The sequence below is a fragment of the Sminthopsis crassicaudata genome, chromosome 3 (assembly GCF_048593235.1).
Source record: "Sminthopsis crassicaudata isolate SCR6 chromosome 3, ASM4859323v1, whole genome shotgun sequence".
Classification (NCBI taxonomy): domain Eukaryota; kingdom Metazoa; phylum Chordata; class Mammalia; order Dasyuromorphia; family Dasyuridae; genus Sminthopsis; species Sminthopsis crassicaudata.
In genome coordinates, this window is record NC_133619.1 from 521695836 (window position 1) to 521716044 (window position 20209).

Below are 20209 nucleotides of genomic sequence, written 5' to 3' on the forward strand. Positions count from 1 at the left end.
GGAAGCCTTTCTGGAGGTGTAGGAATGACCACATGCTCCCACCAGGACCATCTTATAAAAGCACTGGGAATCCCACATCAAGAACAAAGTTCTCCCCATTGTGCTGATTTTCTGGTCAAGGAAAGAGATCTCAGAATCATTTATCAATAGGGTCGGAGAGGAATTCTGAGATGATCCAGGCCTGTTTAGTATCAATGTAAGCTGAGGCACCATGGCGCATAGAGTGCAGGGTCTGAAGTGAGAAAGACTCATATTTCCGAGTTCAAATACAACCTACGGGGTGACCCCAAACAAGTTACTTCATCCTGTCTGCCTCGATTTCCCCCTCTGTAAAACAAACCAGAAAAGAAAATGGCAAACTCCTCCAGTGTCTTTGCCAAGAAAACCCCAAAATGGGATCATGAAGAGTTGAAAATAACTGAAAAACAGCAAAATCTGAGGCAAGTTGTTTTAACCTTTTTGATCTCAATTTCTTTCTATGTAAAATGAGGTAGTTGGACAAGACAGATCTCCCAGTCCCTTATATACTAAATCAGCTATTCTGTTCCAACCCACTCACTTTACAAAGAGATGAGGGTCCAAAGTAAAGAGATCTTGCCTAAAATAAAAGGAATTAAGTAACAGAATTATAATTCAAACCCAGATCTGCCTCCTACTGTACATTCAAGAGCTTTCCTTGAAAGTATGGTACTGAAAATTAAGGGAGAAGAAGGTGAGAACAGTCCCTCAAAGGATAGGTCCTCCAGCACCACTCCCAGTCTGTCCTATCATGCCCCAGTGCCCCAGGGGGAGAGGGAGAAGTAATGGCTACACTGGCATCCACAACCAAGCACATGCTCCTCTGGCAGAGCCAGGGGAAGCCTAATAATCCTCACACCTGCTCCTGGTGGCACAAAGCAGCAGCTAATTATTGCCCTGCACCCTCAGGGACACAGGCTTCCCTAACCCGAGGCCCCGGGGTTCGGCAACCCATCTAAACAGGGCAGAGTTTACATCCAGAACTTGGGATAGTGCATTCTAAGACTATTCTTGGCTTTCTCATCCAGACAACTATTCAGATTAAAACCACCAAACTTTAGTGCTAAAGGGCACCTCAGTCAAGATTTCTCTTTTAGAAACTGAGGCTACATCATTTAGTCACTCTCCTTACCTCCAAACAAAAGCTAATAAATTTGTCTGGACATGTGAAGGCTTTATCTGCTTATTTTAAAAGGGAAGAGAAGGAAGAACAAATTACTTGTCAGGTATTGCTCTTAGCTCATAGGCTGGGCAACATGTTTGTAAAACAAGATACAGTTTGCATCCTTTTCTGGCAATTTCCAAAACTCTTACTATCCAAGAGCAATAGCATTGATCAATATTATAAAAATCCTACAGATTAAAAAAAAACTATAACAAAAACCCAATTATTTGCCTAGATGATTAAAAAGAATCTTGATGTTCATATGTAGAGAAGTGTTGAGAGAGGGGGAAGAGAGGAAGAGAAGAGAAGTGAAGGAGGAAGAGAAGGAGAGGAGAAGAGAAGGGAAGGAGAAGGGGAAGGAGAGTAAAGAAAAAGAGAGGAGTCAGGGAGGGGAGGGAAAGGGACAGAAAGAGAGGGACAGGGACAGAGAAAGGGAAAGGAGGTAATGCAGGTAAGAGAGAATAAGAAAGAGAGGGAGGGGAAAAGAGAGAGGAAGGGAGGGAGGGACAAAATGAGAGAGACAGAGAGATAGAGAGACAGAAAGAGGGGAGGAAGGAGAGAGGAGGAGAGAAAGAGGTAGGGAAGCAGAGAGAGGGAAGAGAGAAGGAGAGAGGAAAAGGGAAAAAGGGGAAACAGAGGAAGAGAAAAGAGTGAAAGGAGGGAGGGAAAAAAGGAGAGAGAGAAAAATGAAGAAGAGAAGAGAAGAAAGGAGAGGAAAAAGAAGAAAGGAGGGAAGGAAGGAAGAGAATGAGAAAGGGAGAGAAAGAGACAGAATGAAAGAAAGAAAGAATAAGAGAGAAAGAGAGATTTTAAGGGGAAAAATATGGAAGCTCATGCCCCACAAATATGGATCAGGGGGATAAAAAAACCAAGTGGCAAAAGGGATTTATGCATTGTAGCTGCTTTACTACCTAATTAATTCAGTAATTTCAAAAACAATTTTATTTATGTTCCATTTACCACATCAAAAGTGCAAAAAAAAAAAAAAAAAAACCACTGATGCTAAAATAATACCTCAAGGCATCTATTTTTAATCAGTTTTAAAAAAAGAGAGAGAGGTTTAAAAAAAAAAAAAAAAAAAAAACACCCACCACCCAGCCCTGGTTTCTATACAATCTCTCTCGGGCAGACCACCAACCCTCGGAGAGAGAGAGAAAACAGCCAAGCCCTCTGTGAGAGCCTTCCTGGCTGCTGAAAACGGAGCTTGTCAAAAAAAACAAATCCATAATGGCCCGAGGCTCCTCTCCAATCTATTTTCTGCTCAGCTGGTTTTAAATGAAGTTATTATGAGTCATTAAAACACCCGCAAGCCAGTGGAAGTCAGCCAATTACAATTTTAAATTTAGCCTGTTCTCTGCCCCATTCTCTTGTTTTCTTCCTGGGCCCACAGAACGCTGCGGCTGTTATTTTTTTCCTTCTCTTCCTTCCTTCACCCAAAGTGGATGAGACAGTTATGAAAATGCATAGTACTGCAAAGGAACTCAGAGCCATTCATATAAAACTCAAATTATTTAAAACAACCCACCACCACCAGTGAGGAAAAAAAAAAAAAAAGTAAACTCATATTCCTCCAAAACTAGCTTATTCTCTACACCCACCGGAAACTTCCCAAGCTCCAGTTTCTGAATCTTGACTGGGGTCATAGACCTGCTTCGGAAAGGGGAACATTCTTCAATGGAGTCTTGGGAAAACACACACACAATCAGGGAGGGACACAGGGAGGAACCTTGTATTAATAAGAAATAACAAAGCTGAAATCCAAAGGTGAAGCTGGGCTTTCTCAATCAAGCCTGAATGTCATCCTAAGTCACCAGATAGGATAGGCTACTTTCATTTTTAGAAGTGAAAGGTAAATGGTCTGTGTGGAGCCATTAGAGCAAGGACAGAATTTTAAGCATTTCTCATACATTCTTCTCTCATTCAACTATGGGTTCATGTATTATCTAGCACTCAATAGGTTCTCCAGAAGACTTATTGATGACTTTGGTTTCCAGAGGCACAGGAGCAGCTTCCTTCCCAATTTCAGCACAATGTTGCTCAGCATCCTACAAGCTCCACCAGGTCCTTCTTCCTTTAGCAGAGCAATATCTGATCTCCAAAGTAACCCTGAGGGTCTTCCCCTCCCAGACTGATTTTTTTTTTTGGGGGGGGGTGACTAGGTAAAAGAGGCCTTTCTTCCTCCTTCATTCTCTGCCTCATTTCTTACCTCGCCTTAATCACTGACTGGGAATTGCCTCAGTCAAACTGTTAAAGATCTTCCCTTAAAAAGGCCAAGGTCTCCCACTTCACCCAGGGCCATCTTCAGTCATCCTGATCTATATCCAGATGGCTCTGGAGGACAAAGTGAGGCAAGTGACCTTGCCCAGCCCTCCCTCACTTAAATCTAATTCACGTGCAAGTCACAGCATCATCTCCCTGATGTCATGGGCCTCTTAGAGAATGACAGATTAAAAACAACCTGATTCTACCAAACATAACTCTTTAGGATCATCTATTCCTTAGCCTAGTATCAATATTTCCAGGGGCTTCTTGTCTCCACCACTTCCAATCTCTCCCTCTCACCACCAATCCCACCTCCCCAAAATATTCCATATTTTATGTCCTTTTCTTGCTCCATCAAGCTTGCAATTACAGTGTTAGGTTATAAGATCAATGATTATGGACCTAGGGCAAATAACTGGTAAATGCAGAGAAGCACCTACTATGTGCCAGGAATTGTTGTTCTAAGTGCTAAGATCAAAAAGAAAAGTGAAAGGCATTCTCTTCCCTTAAGGAGTTTACAATATAATAGAGGAGAGACAGTATGGAAATAATTCTGCACAAGCAAGCTATATACAAGACAATATACAGTCAAGTCAGGAGGAGGAGGCCAGGCTGATTAAAATGGGGTGTCTGTGGCTGGCACGTAATACAGGGCTGCTCTAAGTAACAAAGGTACAAGAGCATCTCTGTTCCTCATACATGCTACTACACTCTGTGTCTTCTCCACCATTACTGGGATGCAATCTTTCATCTTAAATCTGCAGACTCTCTCTTCTCCTTTAAGACACAGGTCAAATATCAACTCTTATAAGGAATCTTTCCTGCTTCTCCCAACAACTTCACTCTCAAATTACCTTGCTAGTTTATTTGTTCTCTGTATAGTATTATATATGTCCTTGATGTCTCCTCCACCAGAATGCAAGGTCTCTGCAAGTAGTGATCATTTCATTTAGTGTATTTGTAAACACAGTGCTGGGCACATAGTAGATGCTTCATAAATGCTTTTTGATTGATTAATAGGATCAAGCCCGACCCAACTATCCAGTCCCTTCTGGCAATATCTCCTCCTTCTATACTCCAAAGGGCCTTGAACATAAGTGAGACTTACAGGTAGTGTCATTTATTATCAGAAGACAGAGAGAAGAGCAATCTCCCTGGAACTATGTGGGATCCAAATTTGAGGCTAGAGAATGCCCATCTTATGGGTAAGAGCCCTCAGATGAGAAGGGATGGCCTCCTACCTCCTACTTCCATCCTCACTTTCCAGCATCTGGTCTCCTGACTCAGATATCCTACAGTGCAGAGCTCCTTGCACACAAATGACTTAGCCTTCAGATCCTGGACACAAAGATGTTTGATGTCCATTTGGGTATCAAGATCCATAAAGGATCTTGTGGAACCTGAAGATCTTCAGAAAGGTATCACCCTCTGCTGAAATGCTACATAAAAGTCCCAAACATATCCTGGGAAGCAATGAACTTGGGAGGGCACACTTCTACAGTGGCCCCTGAAATTCTGGCCACAAAGGTCCCAGGAGCCGCAAGGCCTAAGATTCAAGAGAATCTTTCAGAGAAGAAGGGCCTTGACTCATGACTATCCCCAGAGTTACCTAACCAACAAGGATACCCGATCTCTTCTTAGCCACCAGAAACTCCCTCTGTCCCTCCCTCCTGTCCATGCAGGCACTCACTCTCTTTCTCTTTCTCTTTGAGTGTGTGTGTGTGTGTGTGTGTGTGTGTGTGTGTGTGTGTACCCACACAGGTATAAGTGTATGGGTATGATTATTTATGTATATACATGTATATATACATATCATAAATATATATACATATACATATATAAATTTGGGAGCCAGAGCAAGATGCTAATAAGAGTGAAATGGCATAACACAGAGACATTGGGACACATGGAAGAGAAAGAGAGAAGGAGGAAAAGGAAAAATAAGAAAGAACAGAGAAAAGGGGAGAGGAAAGAGGTATACACAAAAGCATCAAGACTAATGCAGGGAAATTGGAATAAAGAAAGTCAGGGAGAAATAAAGGGAAACAGGAGGTAGAAAAAGACTAGGAAAAAAGAAAGAAGGAAAAAGAAAATCACATACCATCAGTAGTATGCTAACAGTGAAAGGACTTTAAAGGGGATCCCCATAAAAGATACATGGGGGGGGGGGGACACAGTGCCTGTCCTCCCATGCTTCTCTCCCATGTGTCTTTAGATACTAGCCCAGGCCATTAGAGGGTTCTTGCCACAGAAAACCTCATGGTGGATGAACCAGAGGAAGATCACAGACCTGAGGAAAGTGGTACGATTCTCCTTTTGTGAGGTCCAGGTCCAGAAATCCTTGGAAGGCAATGATATAGGATATTAAGTAAAGAGGGAAAGAGTGAAGGACTTCTAATATACCCCATAGTCTGTCTGTTCCATACTACTACCCATCACCCACTCAGCCAACCCAGTCCTTCATGAAAACAGCAATCAGCAAAGCAGCCTGAATCAAGGTCGGTAAATAAATAGAGAAATAAATAAATAAAATGTCATAGCATTCTCTCTAAGGCAGGAACAACATTCCTATCATAATCGGAACTTCATTAGCCAGTTCAACAAAATCATGTGCCATCATGGAGAAGGAACGTGAGGAAAAGGGGGGAAGAGAAAGGGAAAAAAGGAAACTACATACACTATTTTGGGATTGAAAAATCAGAGAGAGAGAGAAAAGAGAGAGAGAGAGAAAAAAGAGAGAGAGAGAGAGAGAGAGAGAGAGAGAGAGAGAAAAGAGAGAGAGAGAAAAAAAAGAGAGAGAGAGAGAGAGAGAGAGAGAGAGAGAGAGAGAGAGAGAGAGAGAGAGAGAAATTATTAACATAATTTCCACTTTCTTTTCTCCACCCTTAAAGTAATGTTCTATCTGACAGCCTCCTCTCCAAGGGGGGAAAAATGACAAACCGAATCCAAAATTCAACAGCCTGTGTTCTGTTCGGAGAGCACACAGTGTACTGTACAGCCCATAAAACTCCAAACAGCCTCCAGACACTGCTGCAATCGTCCTCCATCAAAACACTTTGTCTTGCATACAAAAATAAGATACAGCTCTGAACGGAATACCAAATCAGCCCATTACAGTACAGGGAGGCTGCTACTTAGCAACGAGGGGGCTTTAAAGCTGCGATGCTCTACAGGAAGCAAAATCTGTCGAGCCTGTTGGGCAAATGATAAACATTAGCAGTATTAAAAAACACAAAAGCCATGTAAATGGATAGGACATAATGTGGAAACAAATTTATAGAATAAACCGGGGCAGGGGGATGGGAGTTGTGGGTGCAATAAGCTGCCCAACCCTTGTTAGGGCACCATATGGAGTGACAGACATGTGCCTTTTTTTCGGGGAGAGTCATGAACCCCCTTTTTCGCACTAGGGTCGGAGGTGGCAGGGAAGGAAAGGGAAGGAAAAAAACAACAGAAACATTGTTTAAATACAATGAACTTTCCAAACTGTCTCTGTCCTGCCTGCATGATGTGAAACCTATCAGAAATAGGGTCTAGAACCCTGATCACATGTATTTAGCAGCATTAAGGTGGGCAGATGTGCAGAAAATTTATCAGCTCCCAGGCGGGTGGTGCTACAGTGGGACCCAGCAACACAGCTAGTGTCTAAGCTGCACACTGAGACTGACACCTTCAGGAACAAATATCTAGACCAAAAAAAAAAAAAAAGATAAATAAACTAAAACCAAAACCTACCCTATCCAGGCTGGGGGGAAAAGTATATTTCATCAGGTAAAGGGGAAAAATACTCTGGCTGTGAATCAGCAGCAGGGTTTAGGATCCTAGCCAAAACAGGAGCTAAAAAGCAAAACCATATTCTTCTGGTCTCAGCTTAGGCTCTTGAGGCAGAGAGAAGTGGGGGGGTGGGAGGGGGATGATCGGAGGGAGGAAAAACAACAACCACCCCCCAAAAAAGAAATGTATTTTTCATCAGCCAGTGTATAATTTATAAACAGCATTAAACAGTTTTTGTTTTCTTTTTTTTCCTCTCTCCTGTGTATGAGGCTTGGACAGCAGTCAAGCCTGCATTAATTTCTGCTTTGGGTACAGCGTGTTCTTGGATGCACATCTGCAAGCGATCATAAACTCTCTGGAATGCTGGCAGAACATCCAGACCTGCCGGCAGGCCAGTGACGACATCACTCGGGGAAAAAATTCGGGATGCTGGCCAAATTTAGAGGAGAGAGAGAGAAAACAGAGGGGGGAGGAAGTGTGCTCCAGAAAGCTGGTGGAGAGAGGGATGCATCTCTCTGCTCTCCTTTCTTTTTTTCCACATTGAACCCATCATGGACAAATAAAAAAATTAAATGGGGGGGTTGGCCCTCTGGATCACCCCTCCCCTACATCCTAATCTCCCTTTAGATCTCATGGTATTTTGAAGGGTTTTAAGTAAAAGGAGGTGAAGAGGGAAGTATCAAGTTTCTCCTTTTCTGCTTATCTCCGGGTTTTGCCCTGGTGATACAAATAGGAAAAGAAGAGAGAAAAAGTTTACATTCATTAAAAAGAGTAGGAGGATAAAGAGTGAATGAATTAGCTACAGGTTTCAGATCTTAGCTAGATAACCCTCAATCTCTTGCTCTTAGTGGATATCTGATCTACAAAGGGAGAAAGGGAAAGATAAAGTGGAGGAACCTTTAGGGTCAGAAGACAGAGCCCAAAATTGGTAGTCTCCAGACCTGAGCACGTGCAATTCTCTCTTGATTTTAATTGTTGGCCATTTTTTGGATCATTCTTCAGTTGGGGGTAGTTAGGAGATGCCGTGTCCCTCCACATCTGCCCTGACATTATTCCATGGACAGAGGGAAAGGATTACCTCCACAAAAGCTCCACTCTTAGAGCTATGAGTGAGAGACAGACAGACACAGATACAAAGAGACAAATAGAAACATGAAGATACACCTAAGACAGAAACACCATAATGGCAACACAGTAACAAGAAGAATGATTCTTGAAACCTTATCAACTCCCACTGTCTCTCCTATCCAGTCATACATGGCAGAAACATGACCACATCTATGATATATAAACTATAATGTGCCCTCTACTTTTAATGACATAATAGCCAAGTTTTGTGTCTCAAGCCAAATCCCTATGGACATCAGAAATGAAACTCTAAATCCTGGACTCTGAACATAAAATAATGTAAAAATGAGTCTCTTCCAGGGCTTTGGGTTGGATCTAATATGAGGAGCACTTTCTCACTAGGCTCAAGGTGTTCGCCTGGACAGACAGTATTTGTGTGAATTGGGGATGAGGAGATATATCTACCTGGCCACGTACAGGCTATTGGCCTTTCCCCATCAGGCTGCATCCCAATCACAAGGGCCAACAGGATCTGGTTCCTAAAGTTCTAAAATCCTTATTGTTCTATATCAAGTCATTTAGGAGCCATTCTACCTTCAATATGACATGACTTCCCTCCTTAAAAATTTGGAATAACTCTCCACTGCCTATAGAAAAAAAATCCAAACTTCCTGATTTGGCAACCAAATCTCTTCATAATTTGGTTTTGACTTAACTTTCCAACAATGTTTCTCATAAAAATCTGCTACTCTAACCTTAGAACTCTGAGACACTGGATTTCCCTGTGCCAGAAAACATCCTTTGAGGCTACCCATTTCCACATCATTTCTTATAATATCCCTTCTATATATGTAATGCCTTCTCCAATTTTTACCTGTAGAAGTCCTATTCAGATTTCAAGGGCCAACTCAAATGAAAATTCTCCATGGAGGTTTTTTCCAGTTTCCCCATGATCTTTCCTTCTTCTAGCCATAATAATACAATGAAGGAGAGTGCTATTTATGGAATCAAAGAGTGTAGGTTCAAATCTCAGCTTTCTCACTTACACTCCTAGGAAGTTTTTTGTGTTACTCTTACAGCATTTTAACTACAAAACAAGTTAGCATGTGATATTTAAGAACATGTTTTTATCTTCTCTTACTAAATTATTAACTTTTTGAAGTCTGCAGCCTTGGATTATTCATCTCAGAATACCTACAGTTCTTACTTAGTTCAATGCTCTGCAATGAAAGCATTATAAACCCAACCTACTCTTTTCCAGCAGGATGATACATAAGTCAGCCCCTTGCACAAAATCTTCTGATGCAGCCAAAAATTCTCAGAATAGGGTGAACAAGTATTTGTTGAATGAATGAATTAATAACATACTTAAAATAGAAGGAAGTCACCCAATCCACCCCCACCTGTCAAAAAGCCATGCAAATGCCATCAAGAATATGAAGGAAACATTGCAAGGCTCTTCTAAACCTGTAATGAATGCCATCAGCATAGCAAGCTGAGTTGTGGGAAATTCACTATTGATGGGGGATCATATATAGCAACAATTTCAGAATCAGCTTGAGTGTAACTAAGCTCTAGACTCCCTATAAACATCCTAGAACTAGTAATAATTTTTCTACAGTGGGGTTTGAGATAATAACAAGGAAAAGCAAGTCTCTAGAAATTCTTTACCCCATTCCCCCAACCCCCTTCACAGAAATAACTTCAGATAAATACTTATTTTGCATATATTTTTCTCCCTCTGCTCATCTAGTAATTTAAAAGTCTTATCTAGAAACCCAAGATCTCAGATTTTCTTTTTTTTTTTTTTTTTTTTTTTTTAGCAAAGGACAGCTTTAGAATAGACCTGAGATCTTTCTTGACAACTCTGTCCCTAATTTACAACCTTGAGGAAGCTGAAATCCAGGGGTGCATTTCCCCATTCATTAGGATGGGAGAGGGAGAATGTCTCTAAATATGGACATAAACATCAATTTTTAAATTTCTTAGTTGGCCTTTCACCCTTGCCCCCAACACTGGCCTTGTCTCTTTGTCCTTGACCTAGAGAAAATCTGAGAACTGAATGCTGGGTCAGATTAATCTCATTGGTTAATGAGTTAATTTATTGTTTGTTAACTTAAACTTATTGTTATCATCAGGTATAGCTCCTTGATTAGTTAATTTGCTGGAAACAAAATGCAAACTTCAATTACATTAAATGTCCACTACTATCATTTAGAAAAGGAGAGAGACAGAGGCAAAGAGGGAGAGAAAGGGAGAGAGGGAGACAGAGAGACAGAGAGAGACAGAGAGGGAGAGAAAGGGAAAGAAAGGGAGAGAGAGGGAGACAGAGAGACAGAGACAGAGAGGGAGAGACAGAGAGGGAGATAGAGAGACAGAGAGACAGAGACAGAGAAGGAGAGAAAGGGAGAGAGAGGGAGACAGAGAGAGAGACAGAGAGGGAGAGACAGAGAGGGAGATAGAGAGACAGAGAGACAGAGACAGAGAGGGAGAGAAAGGGAGAGAGAGGGAGACAGAGAGACAGAGAGAGACAGAGAGGGAGAGAAAGGGAGAGAGAGGGAGACAGAGAGACAGAGACAGAGAGGGAGAGACAGAGAGGGAGATAGAGAGAAAGAGAGACAGAGAGGGAGAGAAAGGGAGAGAGAGGGAAACAGACAAAGAGAGAGGGAGAGGGAGAGAGACAGAGACAGAGAAGGAGAGAAAGGGAGAGAGAGGGAGACAGACAGAGAGACAGAGAGGGAGAGAGACAGAGACAGAGAGGAGAGAGAAGAGAGAAAGAGGAGAGGGGGAGGGAGGGAGAGAGAGGAGAGAAGACAGACAGAGAGGCAAAGACAGAGAGGGAGAAGGAGGGAGAGAGACAGAGAGACAGAGACAGAGAACACATATCTCTAAAAGGGGCCTCCTACAGGGCAAACTTCTAATTAAACAAATTGTCAATTTCAACCCAATGAAAACTGATTTAGGAGTGTAAATTTAATATGCTAGTCACTGAAAATAAGACTTCACATTGTCAATCTCATACAAACTGATTTCATCTGAAGGGGGAAGAAAAAGGAGAAAGAGAGAGACAGAAAGGAGAAAGAGAGAAACAGACAGAAACAAAGAGACAGAGAGAGGCAGAGCCAAACAGAGACACACACGGAGACAGAGAGAGAGAGAGAGAGAGAGAGAGAGAGAGAGAGAGAGAGAGAGAGAGAGAGAGAGAGAGAGAGAGAGAGAGAGAGAGAGAGAGAGAGAGAGAGAGAGACAAAGAGACAAAGATACAGAGAGAGACAGAGATAGAGACAGAGACAGAAAGACAAATAAAGAAAGAGACAGAGAGAGATAGAGACATAGGGAGAGAGAGACAAAGAGAGAGACAGAAAGACAAAGAGAGAGACACACAGAGAGAGACAAAGAGACATAGAGACAGAGATAGAGACAGAGACAGAGAGACATAGAGAGAAAGAGAGAGAGAGAGAGGAGAGACAAGCTTAGGGGGTCTTACTCCTTTCATAAATAACACTGCCCTGGAATTCACTGTGGTCTATTTTCAAGGATCAGAGCAACCCTCTTCTTGCCTCCTCCTTCACCCCACCCTGCCAGATTAGAAAAAAAAATTAATCTTGTATGATGACAAACTTGGCTCAGCATTCACTGTACATACTGTACCCACAAGCCTGGCGTTCAGCCAGGGCTGGCGCTTTGCCAAAACTACAATAACAAACAGAGGGAGGGCTCGCCAAAAAGGAGGGGAGGGGCAGGAGGGAAGGAATGGGGGAAGGGAAGGAGAGCTAACATGCAAACAAGATGCACTAGGAGCTTGGAGGAACAGAGGTAACACTGTACCAGGGAGTGCCCAGGATGTGCCGGGGAGCAGCATTTTGGGGTGAAAAAGAGCACTCACTCCAGCCCAAGGGCAGCATCAGATTACCACTATGGGCAAACCCCCCAGCCCCAAACCAAACCCCCTCAGCCCTGAAAATTGGGGCAATACTGCTCTCTAACTCTGTTTCCACTGCTGGAAAATGGGTAGGGTCATGTTGGGCGCTCCTCCCCTGTCCATTCATTCTAACAAGGTGAAAATCAGCTCCTAAGCTGAATGAGTGCTCTGCGTGAAGCCTTTCTGCTGAAATAAATAAATTCTGTTTCAGCAGCATGAAAACATGTCCTATCACCAATAGACTTAGACCTTGATTCCATATTTTAAAAAGTTCTGGCATCAAACGTTAAGAGAAGGGAGGAGGAACAAGTAAAATTCAATTTCTGCTGCTAAAATTTGGGGCTGACCATCATTGATTATTCCTCTTCTATGACCATCAACTGTCAGGGCAGACTTGGATAGCAGCACACTTAAGACTGCTTCATAAGAGAAGGCATTCTCTTGTTAAATAAGAATTCATTTATCCCTTCACATGAGACCCAAAGCTTGCCAAACACGTTTTCTTAGGCTCGCTGGCCTTCAGACCTAAATTTTATTTCCAAAACTTTACATGTAAGAAGGAAATATTTAACAAAATAAACAAATAAATAAATGTGTGTTAGAGATAAGAGAAGGGAGAAATCAGTATAAAATTACTAAGACCCACAGTAAATTCGACATTATCTGTCATCACAAACTGGACCACAATCTTTGCAGTCACTTTTCTATGAGCACATGTCCAGGTTATTTTATGTTCCCTCTAAATTCTCCAAAGTTCAGACACTAATGATGTGCTATCAATATTAACTGGTAGATGAGTCTAGCATGAAAAGATGGGTAACAAATTCCAGCTTACCATTAGTGACCTACTCAGAATGGCCTAAACTGAGAATTATAAAAAATCTAACTTAGAATGAGAGAATTCCAGAGCTGGAAAAGCCTTATGTCCCACATCTGACATCTATGCTTTGGAGTACAAGTTCCTTCTATGACATTCTGACAAGGACTTGTCCCATCACCATTTAAATCCCTGAAGTGATGGAGAATTTATTCCCTTTTGATGTCAACTATTTTTGAAGAGGTCTAATTATTAGGAAATTTTTCCATATACAAAACTGAAATAGGACCTCTGTATTGCTCAAATATACTAATACTCCTCCTCCTTGAAGCCAAGCAGAATTAATCTTATGAATCCCTTTTTTCTTCAAGATGACCCCTCAAATGTTTGAATATTAAGACTGAATCTCTTAAAGTGGTCTTCCTAGAGCATGGTAGTTCTAACCCCCTCACCATCCTACTTGTCCTACTTTGAACAAGAGATATAATACAATGGAAAGAGCAATGGATTGGAGGCCAGAAGAAATTTAGCTCTAACCATTCATTATCTGTACAATATTGGGTAGCTAATTTATTAATCCCTTGGGTTCAAGACCTCCAATAAGGAGGTTGAATTTGATTATCTCGAAGGCCCCTGTCAGCTTCAGGTATATAATTTCATATGTAGGAGGACTATTAGAAAGACTATAAGAGTAATCAGAATTGTTCTCCTACTCTACAATTCCTCCAAGACCTTCTGAAATACTGACACGCAGAACTGAATCTTATATGACAGCTATGGTCTGACCAAAGAAGAAAATAATGGAACTACTGAAAATCTCTCATTATAAACAATGTATTTATAAGCCTAAGGCTATAACAGGGTTCTTATGTCTATTGCATCAATGTATTCAACCAAAAACTCCAGTTCCTTTTCATATGAAAAAGTGACATGTATATAACATGTTTGAATTTTGAAAAACACTTTACATAATCTCATTTGAGCCTAAAAAACAATCCTAGGAAATAAACACTTATTTATTATTACTGTCATTCTATAGATGAGGAAACTGAAGCTAAATCAATGTCAGAGGTCACTCAGTTAGCAACTAAAGCAGAGTGTTAACCACATGTCCTAACTAAAAATCCAGGACTCTTTTTTAAAAATATCATATTGATATCTGTCCTCAGACACTTATACTATTTACATGTGCATGTGTATACATGCACATATATAAGCACAGAGACATATGCATACATGCACACACTTATACTAGCTATACAGCCCTAGGTAAGTCACTTACTGCCTACCTCAGTTTCCTCATCTGCAAAAAAAAGGTTTTATAAAAATAGCCCCTTCTTCCAGTGTTGGTTTGAGGTTCAAATGAGATAAATGGAAAGCACTTCAGAAGTTTTTAAGTACTATATAAATGTTAGCTATATCGATCATCATCATCATCATCAATCATTATCATTATGACTGTTTGGTCCAAATGTTAAGCCTTTAAATTTGCCCCTCTTAAATCTCATCTTAGGAAATCTGGTCTCTTGTTCTAACTTGTCTAGATCTTTTTAAGATTACAATTCCATTGCTGAATTTATTAGCTATCTTTCACAGCTTCATATCATCTGAAAAGTTGGTAAACATGTCATTTCATAAGATATTTTCTAGAAATGCCTTCATCCAAATCTTTGATTAAAAATATTGAATAAAAAGGGAAAGGATAAAACTCTGGGGTACTTATTCCCCTAGGGATCTCCTCTGTTGACAATGATCCACTAATAAAAACTAAGACTCCCAGGATTAATCTACTTACTTGTATTAACATCTAAGCCACCCTTTTCTATCTTTTTTTCATAAAGATATCACAACAAACTATCAAATGCTTCACTGAAATCCAACTACACATATCTTTAGTAATTCTTTAATCCTCCAGTTTTATTTTTTATTTTCCTTTTAGACAGAGTTACAATTCATACAAGAATAACACAACAAATTCATTATGACTCATTGGGAACACCATTTTCCCTTTCTAAGTGTTCACAAACCACCCCTTTAATAATCCATTCTAGAATTTTTTTTCTAGGAATTGAAGTCAAGTTCACTAGCATAGAGTTTAAGTATCTATCTTCCTGCCTTCTTCAAAATCAGGGTATTTTGGTCAGAGGGTGCTCTCTGCATGTTTGCTTTAAGATATAAAATAATGGTTCACCAATTACATCTGCACATTTCCACCCCCCCACCCCCACCCCCGCCAATATCCAGAGATATTTGTGTCATCTGAACTAGGAGATCTGAACTCATTAATGATAGCTAAGAGCTCTCTTACTATTTTGTCACTTTATCCCAGCTTTCAATTTTCTCAACTCTTGCAACTCTCTCTGTTCTACCCTCTCTAGTTTGAAGATCTTTCCCATTTTCTCCTTGAAAAAGACAGAGCTAAAATATGAGATTCTATTTTTAGATTCTCAGATGCTACTTCCTTCATGAAACTTTCTTTCCCTGACCTATCCTTCCACTCTTCCTGAATATGAAAACAATTGTTCCCTCCACAAATTTCATATTGCAACTGGTTTGTCTTTTCACTTATGATATCCTCCCTTTTAAGATGGTTAACTATGTACTTTTCCATAATCTCCTCTTCTACCTCTAGACTGGAAAATCTATACTGCTCATCTATATTTGTGTGCTTAGTGTTTTCACACAGTAGGCACTTAAGGGACTCTTGCTGAATTCAATGGATTTTCTTCTGTCCTCCAGTTACTATTATTCCATTCATCCTGATTGGTTTGATGTAGATGAGCAGCCTTGGATTCAGGAGATAGGGGTTTATATATATATATATATATATATATATATATATATATATATATATATATATATATATATATATATTGACTACATAATCAGGAATGCGTCAACTCTCACCCTTTTGTGCCCAAGAAACTCTAAGGCTATAAATTCCAGACCCCTAGACCTGCTTTCAATCTGGCCATCACCTCAAGAAGCAACTATTAGGGAGATGCAACTGGAGCAATAGTTTCTATTGGTGCTCCCAGAAAAGTCCTTGCTATTGTGTCAGGAGGTTCAAAATCAGAAATATAAAATATTATCAGTAGAAACAAAAGATGCAGTTTCATCTGCTTTGCTAATGTACCCTAAGATCCACACGACATTTGCATTTGCCTCCTGAATCCTTCTATATTATAGATTATTTAGAATGTAAGTTCCTTGAGAAAAGGGGCTGCCTCCATTTTTCTATTTGCATCCTTAGCATGGAGCACAGTGCTCTGCACATAAGTAAGTGCTTAATCAATGATTTTTCCTTCCTTTATTCACTGTTATAGAAATGTCTTTAGCAATCACCCCACACTGATGAAATCAAAGATCCAAAACAACATCTTCATCTTATTGCCAACAAGTTTTTGTTTTAAGCTAATCTTAGAGGTTCATAACTCTCTTTTTTTAATCAATCCTTTGTTACTTGTATTTGCTTTAGTCTTTTGATTGGGCAGTTAGGTTGGTGGTGCTATAGAGAGAATATACACCTTGGAATCAGAAAAACTCCTCTTTCTGAGTTCAAATCTGGTCTAAAACACTGGCTGTGTGACCCGGAGCAAAATTACTCAACTCGTTTGCCTCAGTTTCCTCATCTGTAAAATAAGCTGAAGAAGGAAATGGCTAAACCGCTCCAAAAATTTTTGCCAAGAAAAGTTCAAAAGGGGTCATGATTGAAAAACAGTAACAATTTTTTGAAAATAAAATTATGTATAAAATGAGGGGTTTGGACTGGATGATTTCTAAGGTTCATTGTAGCCTTAAATCCTATGAGCCTGTGAAATCTGAACTCTTCAGAGAAACCCTAGTGTGGCTACATCAATCTTTTTTGATAATGCTTCCTTTTCATTTATTTTTTACTTCATAATCAGAATTCTTCTCTTGGGAACCTTCCTGTTACAGCTGATCTTCCTTCTAAAATCTCTCATCATAGAACCTTATCTCTTTTCTTTGACCTTTCTGCATTTTTCTAAAGCCAAGGACTCCTTTTATTATCTGTCATGAACTCTAAGAAAACATGGGTTGCTTTTTCCTAAGGTTCCTATTATTTCCACATCCAATCCTTTTTTGTTGGCCAAAATCAGATCTGGAAAGGTGGTTCCCTAAGTAACTTTTCTCAGTCTTCTGAAAGACAAAATTATTAAGAAGTCAGAAGCATAGTAGTTACTTTTTTTTTTTCTAAAGCAAAAAGTCTGAAGTTTTCTTGCAGATATTCATATAGTTGAGGAGACCCACCAAAACAGCATTCAGCTTCTATTCTCATTTGGTCATTTATGTCAAGCACACATTATTAATATTTTCCAACTAGCCAGGTACTCAGGAATAGATTCCTATCGTGACTTCTATTTCTGTTATTTTTTGACCTTTGATCAGATATTCTTCATCCTGCATCATTCTTTCAGGTTAATGAAATTTTTTAACCTACAGTGTTGTATCAGTGTGTTATAAGATCTGTATTTGGTGTTGTTTTATTTTGTTTTGTTTTTTAATAAGGGATATACGTGAGATTGAACTATTAATTATCTATCATGGTTCTTTCAGTCAACCAATGGCCATATGCTCAATGTCCAGTAATCTACTACAAATCACAAGTGTGGCAGAAGGAATGGGCAGTTATAAAGTCAGTGGGGAAATTACCCCTCCTGTCTTTTCTGGTTTTAATACCATGCCTCAGTTTCCATGAAGTGCTTATAGAATTTCATCCTTCTACCAGACTGTCTTCCTTTTCCTACTATTAAGCTGTTCCTTTTGGTCTTCATTTTTTATTTTGCTTTTATTGATGTAATAAGACTTCTTCTAACAGGGGGAGTGTTGACACTTTTTCTGCAACTCTTAGAGAGTAGCCTTGACTACAAAGATAAGAAATAATTTTGCCTATGGTCCCACAGCTGGTATGTGTCAGAGGCGGGGATCACTGATCTTCCTAGCTCCAAAACCATCTCTCTGTCTGAAAAGTACTTTGTAAATTGTAAATAGCTATAACAGTATGCAATATTATTATGGGAAAAAAGTTTGGGACAACTGGTGAAAGGCCTTGAAGTAGAAGTTAAACTGTTTTATTTAAAAATGGAAAGGCCCTATCAATTCTTTAATAGGTTACCAACACTGGAAAGGGTGTCTGGAAAATTCAATTCAATTCAATCAACATTTATTAAGCACCTATTCTCTATATACTCAGGAGACTGAAATGTGGTCTTTCAAGGACCCAAATTCAAATCCAGCCTCAGACACTTAGTAGCTGTGTGATGCTGGACAAATCACTTACTCTGCCTGCCTCAGTTTCTTGACCTATATAATGGAGATGACAAAAGTATCAACCTCCAGAGGTAGCTGTGAGGACCAAATGAGTCAATACTTATAAAGTGCTTTGCAAATCTCAAAGCTCTACAATGTTGGCTGTTATTATTACTATATAACTTAAAATATAAGCACATAGAAAAAGCTAAACTGAGGCCTAAGAGATCCCTTCCAGCTGTAAGAATCAAGGAAGATTTGAAAAAAGAAGATCATATGAACAGTCTGGACAGACTAGAGGGGGGAAAAGAGTGAGTGAGGTTGTTTCAGCAAAGGAAAAGTAATGTGCATTGGAGAGCAGGGATAAAGAGGTCTATGAGGCATTATGGAAGGGGGGGAAATGGAACGTTTTAGTAATGAAGTAGATGTGGGAGCAAAGAAGGAAAAAAAAGATTTCAGCATTGTAAACTTGGATTGGGTAAGGAGAAAACAATAGGTAAGGCAGATGAATTAAGTTTACTCTGTAAATTCTCATTCTAACCAAGAAAAATGTACATTCCTACTAGGTAATAAGTATCTATCTACTTCTCCTCTCTTTTCTTTCTGGTACAGAACAACCCTCTTTCCAAATACCTTAACAAACAATACAGCCAATATCAGGCCTGCATTGCTCACAACTGGAAGCAGACAAAATTAACTTGTAAAAGGCAACACCATAAGTAGTTTAGTACTCAACTTTTCTCTATCCATTTAATGAAAGGTCCCCATAAAACCTGAACCAAATAGCCAGATTCATTAAAGAGTAAACACCTAATTCTTTAACTGTTTTGCTAATGAAACTGCAGTGGACCCCCAGAAGATAGGGCAGGCAGGTCCAAGGCATCCCCAGCCCCACAGGGAGGAGAAATGAATTGGCGGAGGGTGCTCTTTGTCAAGCAGGAGGAGGGAGAATGTCATTAGGTGCTTGCCTGGTAACTTGGCACAGGCAGGAAAAGGCCAGGGTTCCTTCTCCCTAAAAAGGGGCCACAATCCATGCTGGCATTTCACATGTTAAGAACTAAGGTTCTAACGAGGCACGTGGGACTGAACTGCAAACCGGGACAGAGGCAGTTCTGGTCCAAGAGCCTGTAGCTGCTCAAACCAGGGCCAGACAGCAGGAGAAGCAGCCAGAGGCTGACCAACCAGGTATCACACCTACCTGAGTGAGCCAGTAAGTGCATTCTCAGTCGTAAACTATCAAGGAACCGCTTCCCACACAGCTCACACCCATACGTCTTCATTCCGCTGTGGAGCTTCCTGCAAGGGAAAAATGGACATAAATTAATGCTGGGGAAGTCCAAGCCCAAGATCCTAGTCCCATCACTGGCCATCATGAGGCATTCATAATTGGGGTCTTGGGAAGAGCAGGAAGTGAAGGTTTTGGTGGAAATATAGCCAGACAGGGTCCCCAAATTATACAAGTGACCCCAAAGTAATTCGAGATTGCACTCAGTAGTTTATATGAGGATCAACCTGTGCCTTTCCTGACCAGGGGAAATGGGAGAAAGAATGGAGCTAAATCAGGACATCAATGAAGCTGAGAGGGAAAAAAGCCATTTCAGTTGAATGGGAAAAAGGGGCACAAATACAGGACAGACAGACTTGATGCTTGATGGGCTTCAGCTCTCTTTGCAAACCAGAAATTAAAGCTGCTTATCTGTGGACACTGAAATTCTCCTTCATCTTGTGGACTGTCCAGAAGTTTCAATGGTATTATTTCCTTTTCTATACCCCTCCCCCAAGCGGCTTTCTCTTTACCTTGTGCCAGATTTTAAACTTTGACAGAAGGAGGTATGAGAACTGAAACATAATAAGTAACAATACCCTGTACATTTACAGAATACTTTTACCTTTTAGAAAATACTTTTCATCT

At 40.3% G+C, this 20209-nt stretch overlaps 1 protein-coding gene across 1 annotated transcript in view; it reads right to left on the minus strand.

The window, feature by feature from the left end:
- Positions 1–20209, minus strand: part of ZBTB16 (zinc finger and BTB domain containing 16) — a 244531-nt gene that overhangs the window by 109960 nt on the left and 114362 nt on the right. The window contains exon 3 of the mRNA XM_074304216.1: positions 19496–19593. Coding sequence (XP_074160317.1) covers positions 19496–19593 — 98 coding nt within the window. The remainder of the gene's footprint in view (positions 1–19495; positions 19594–20209) is intronic.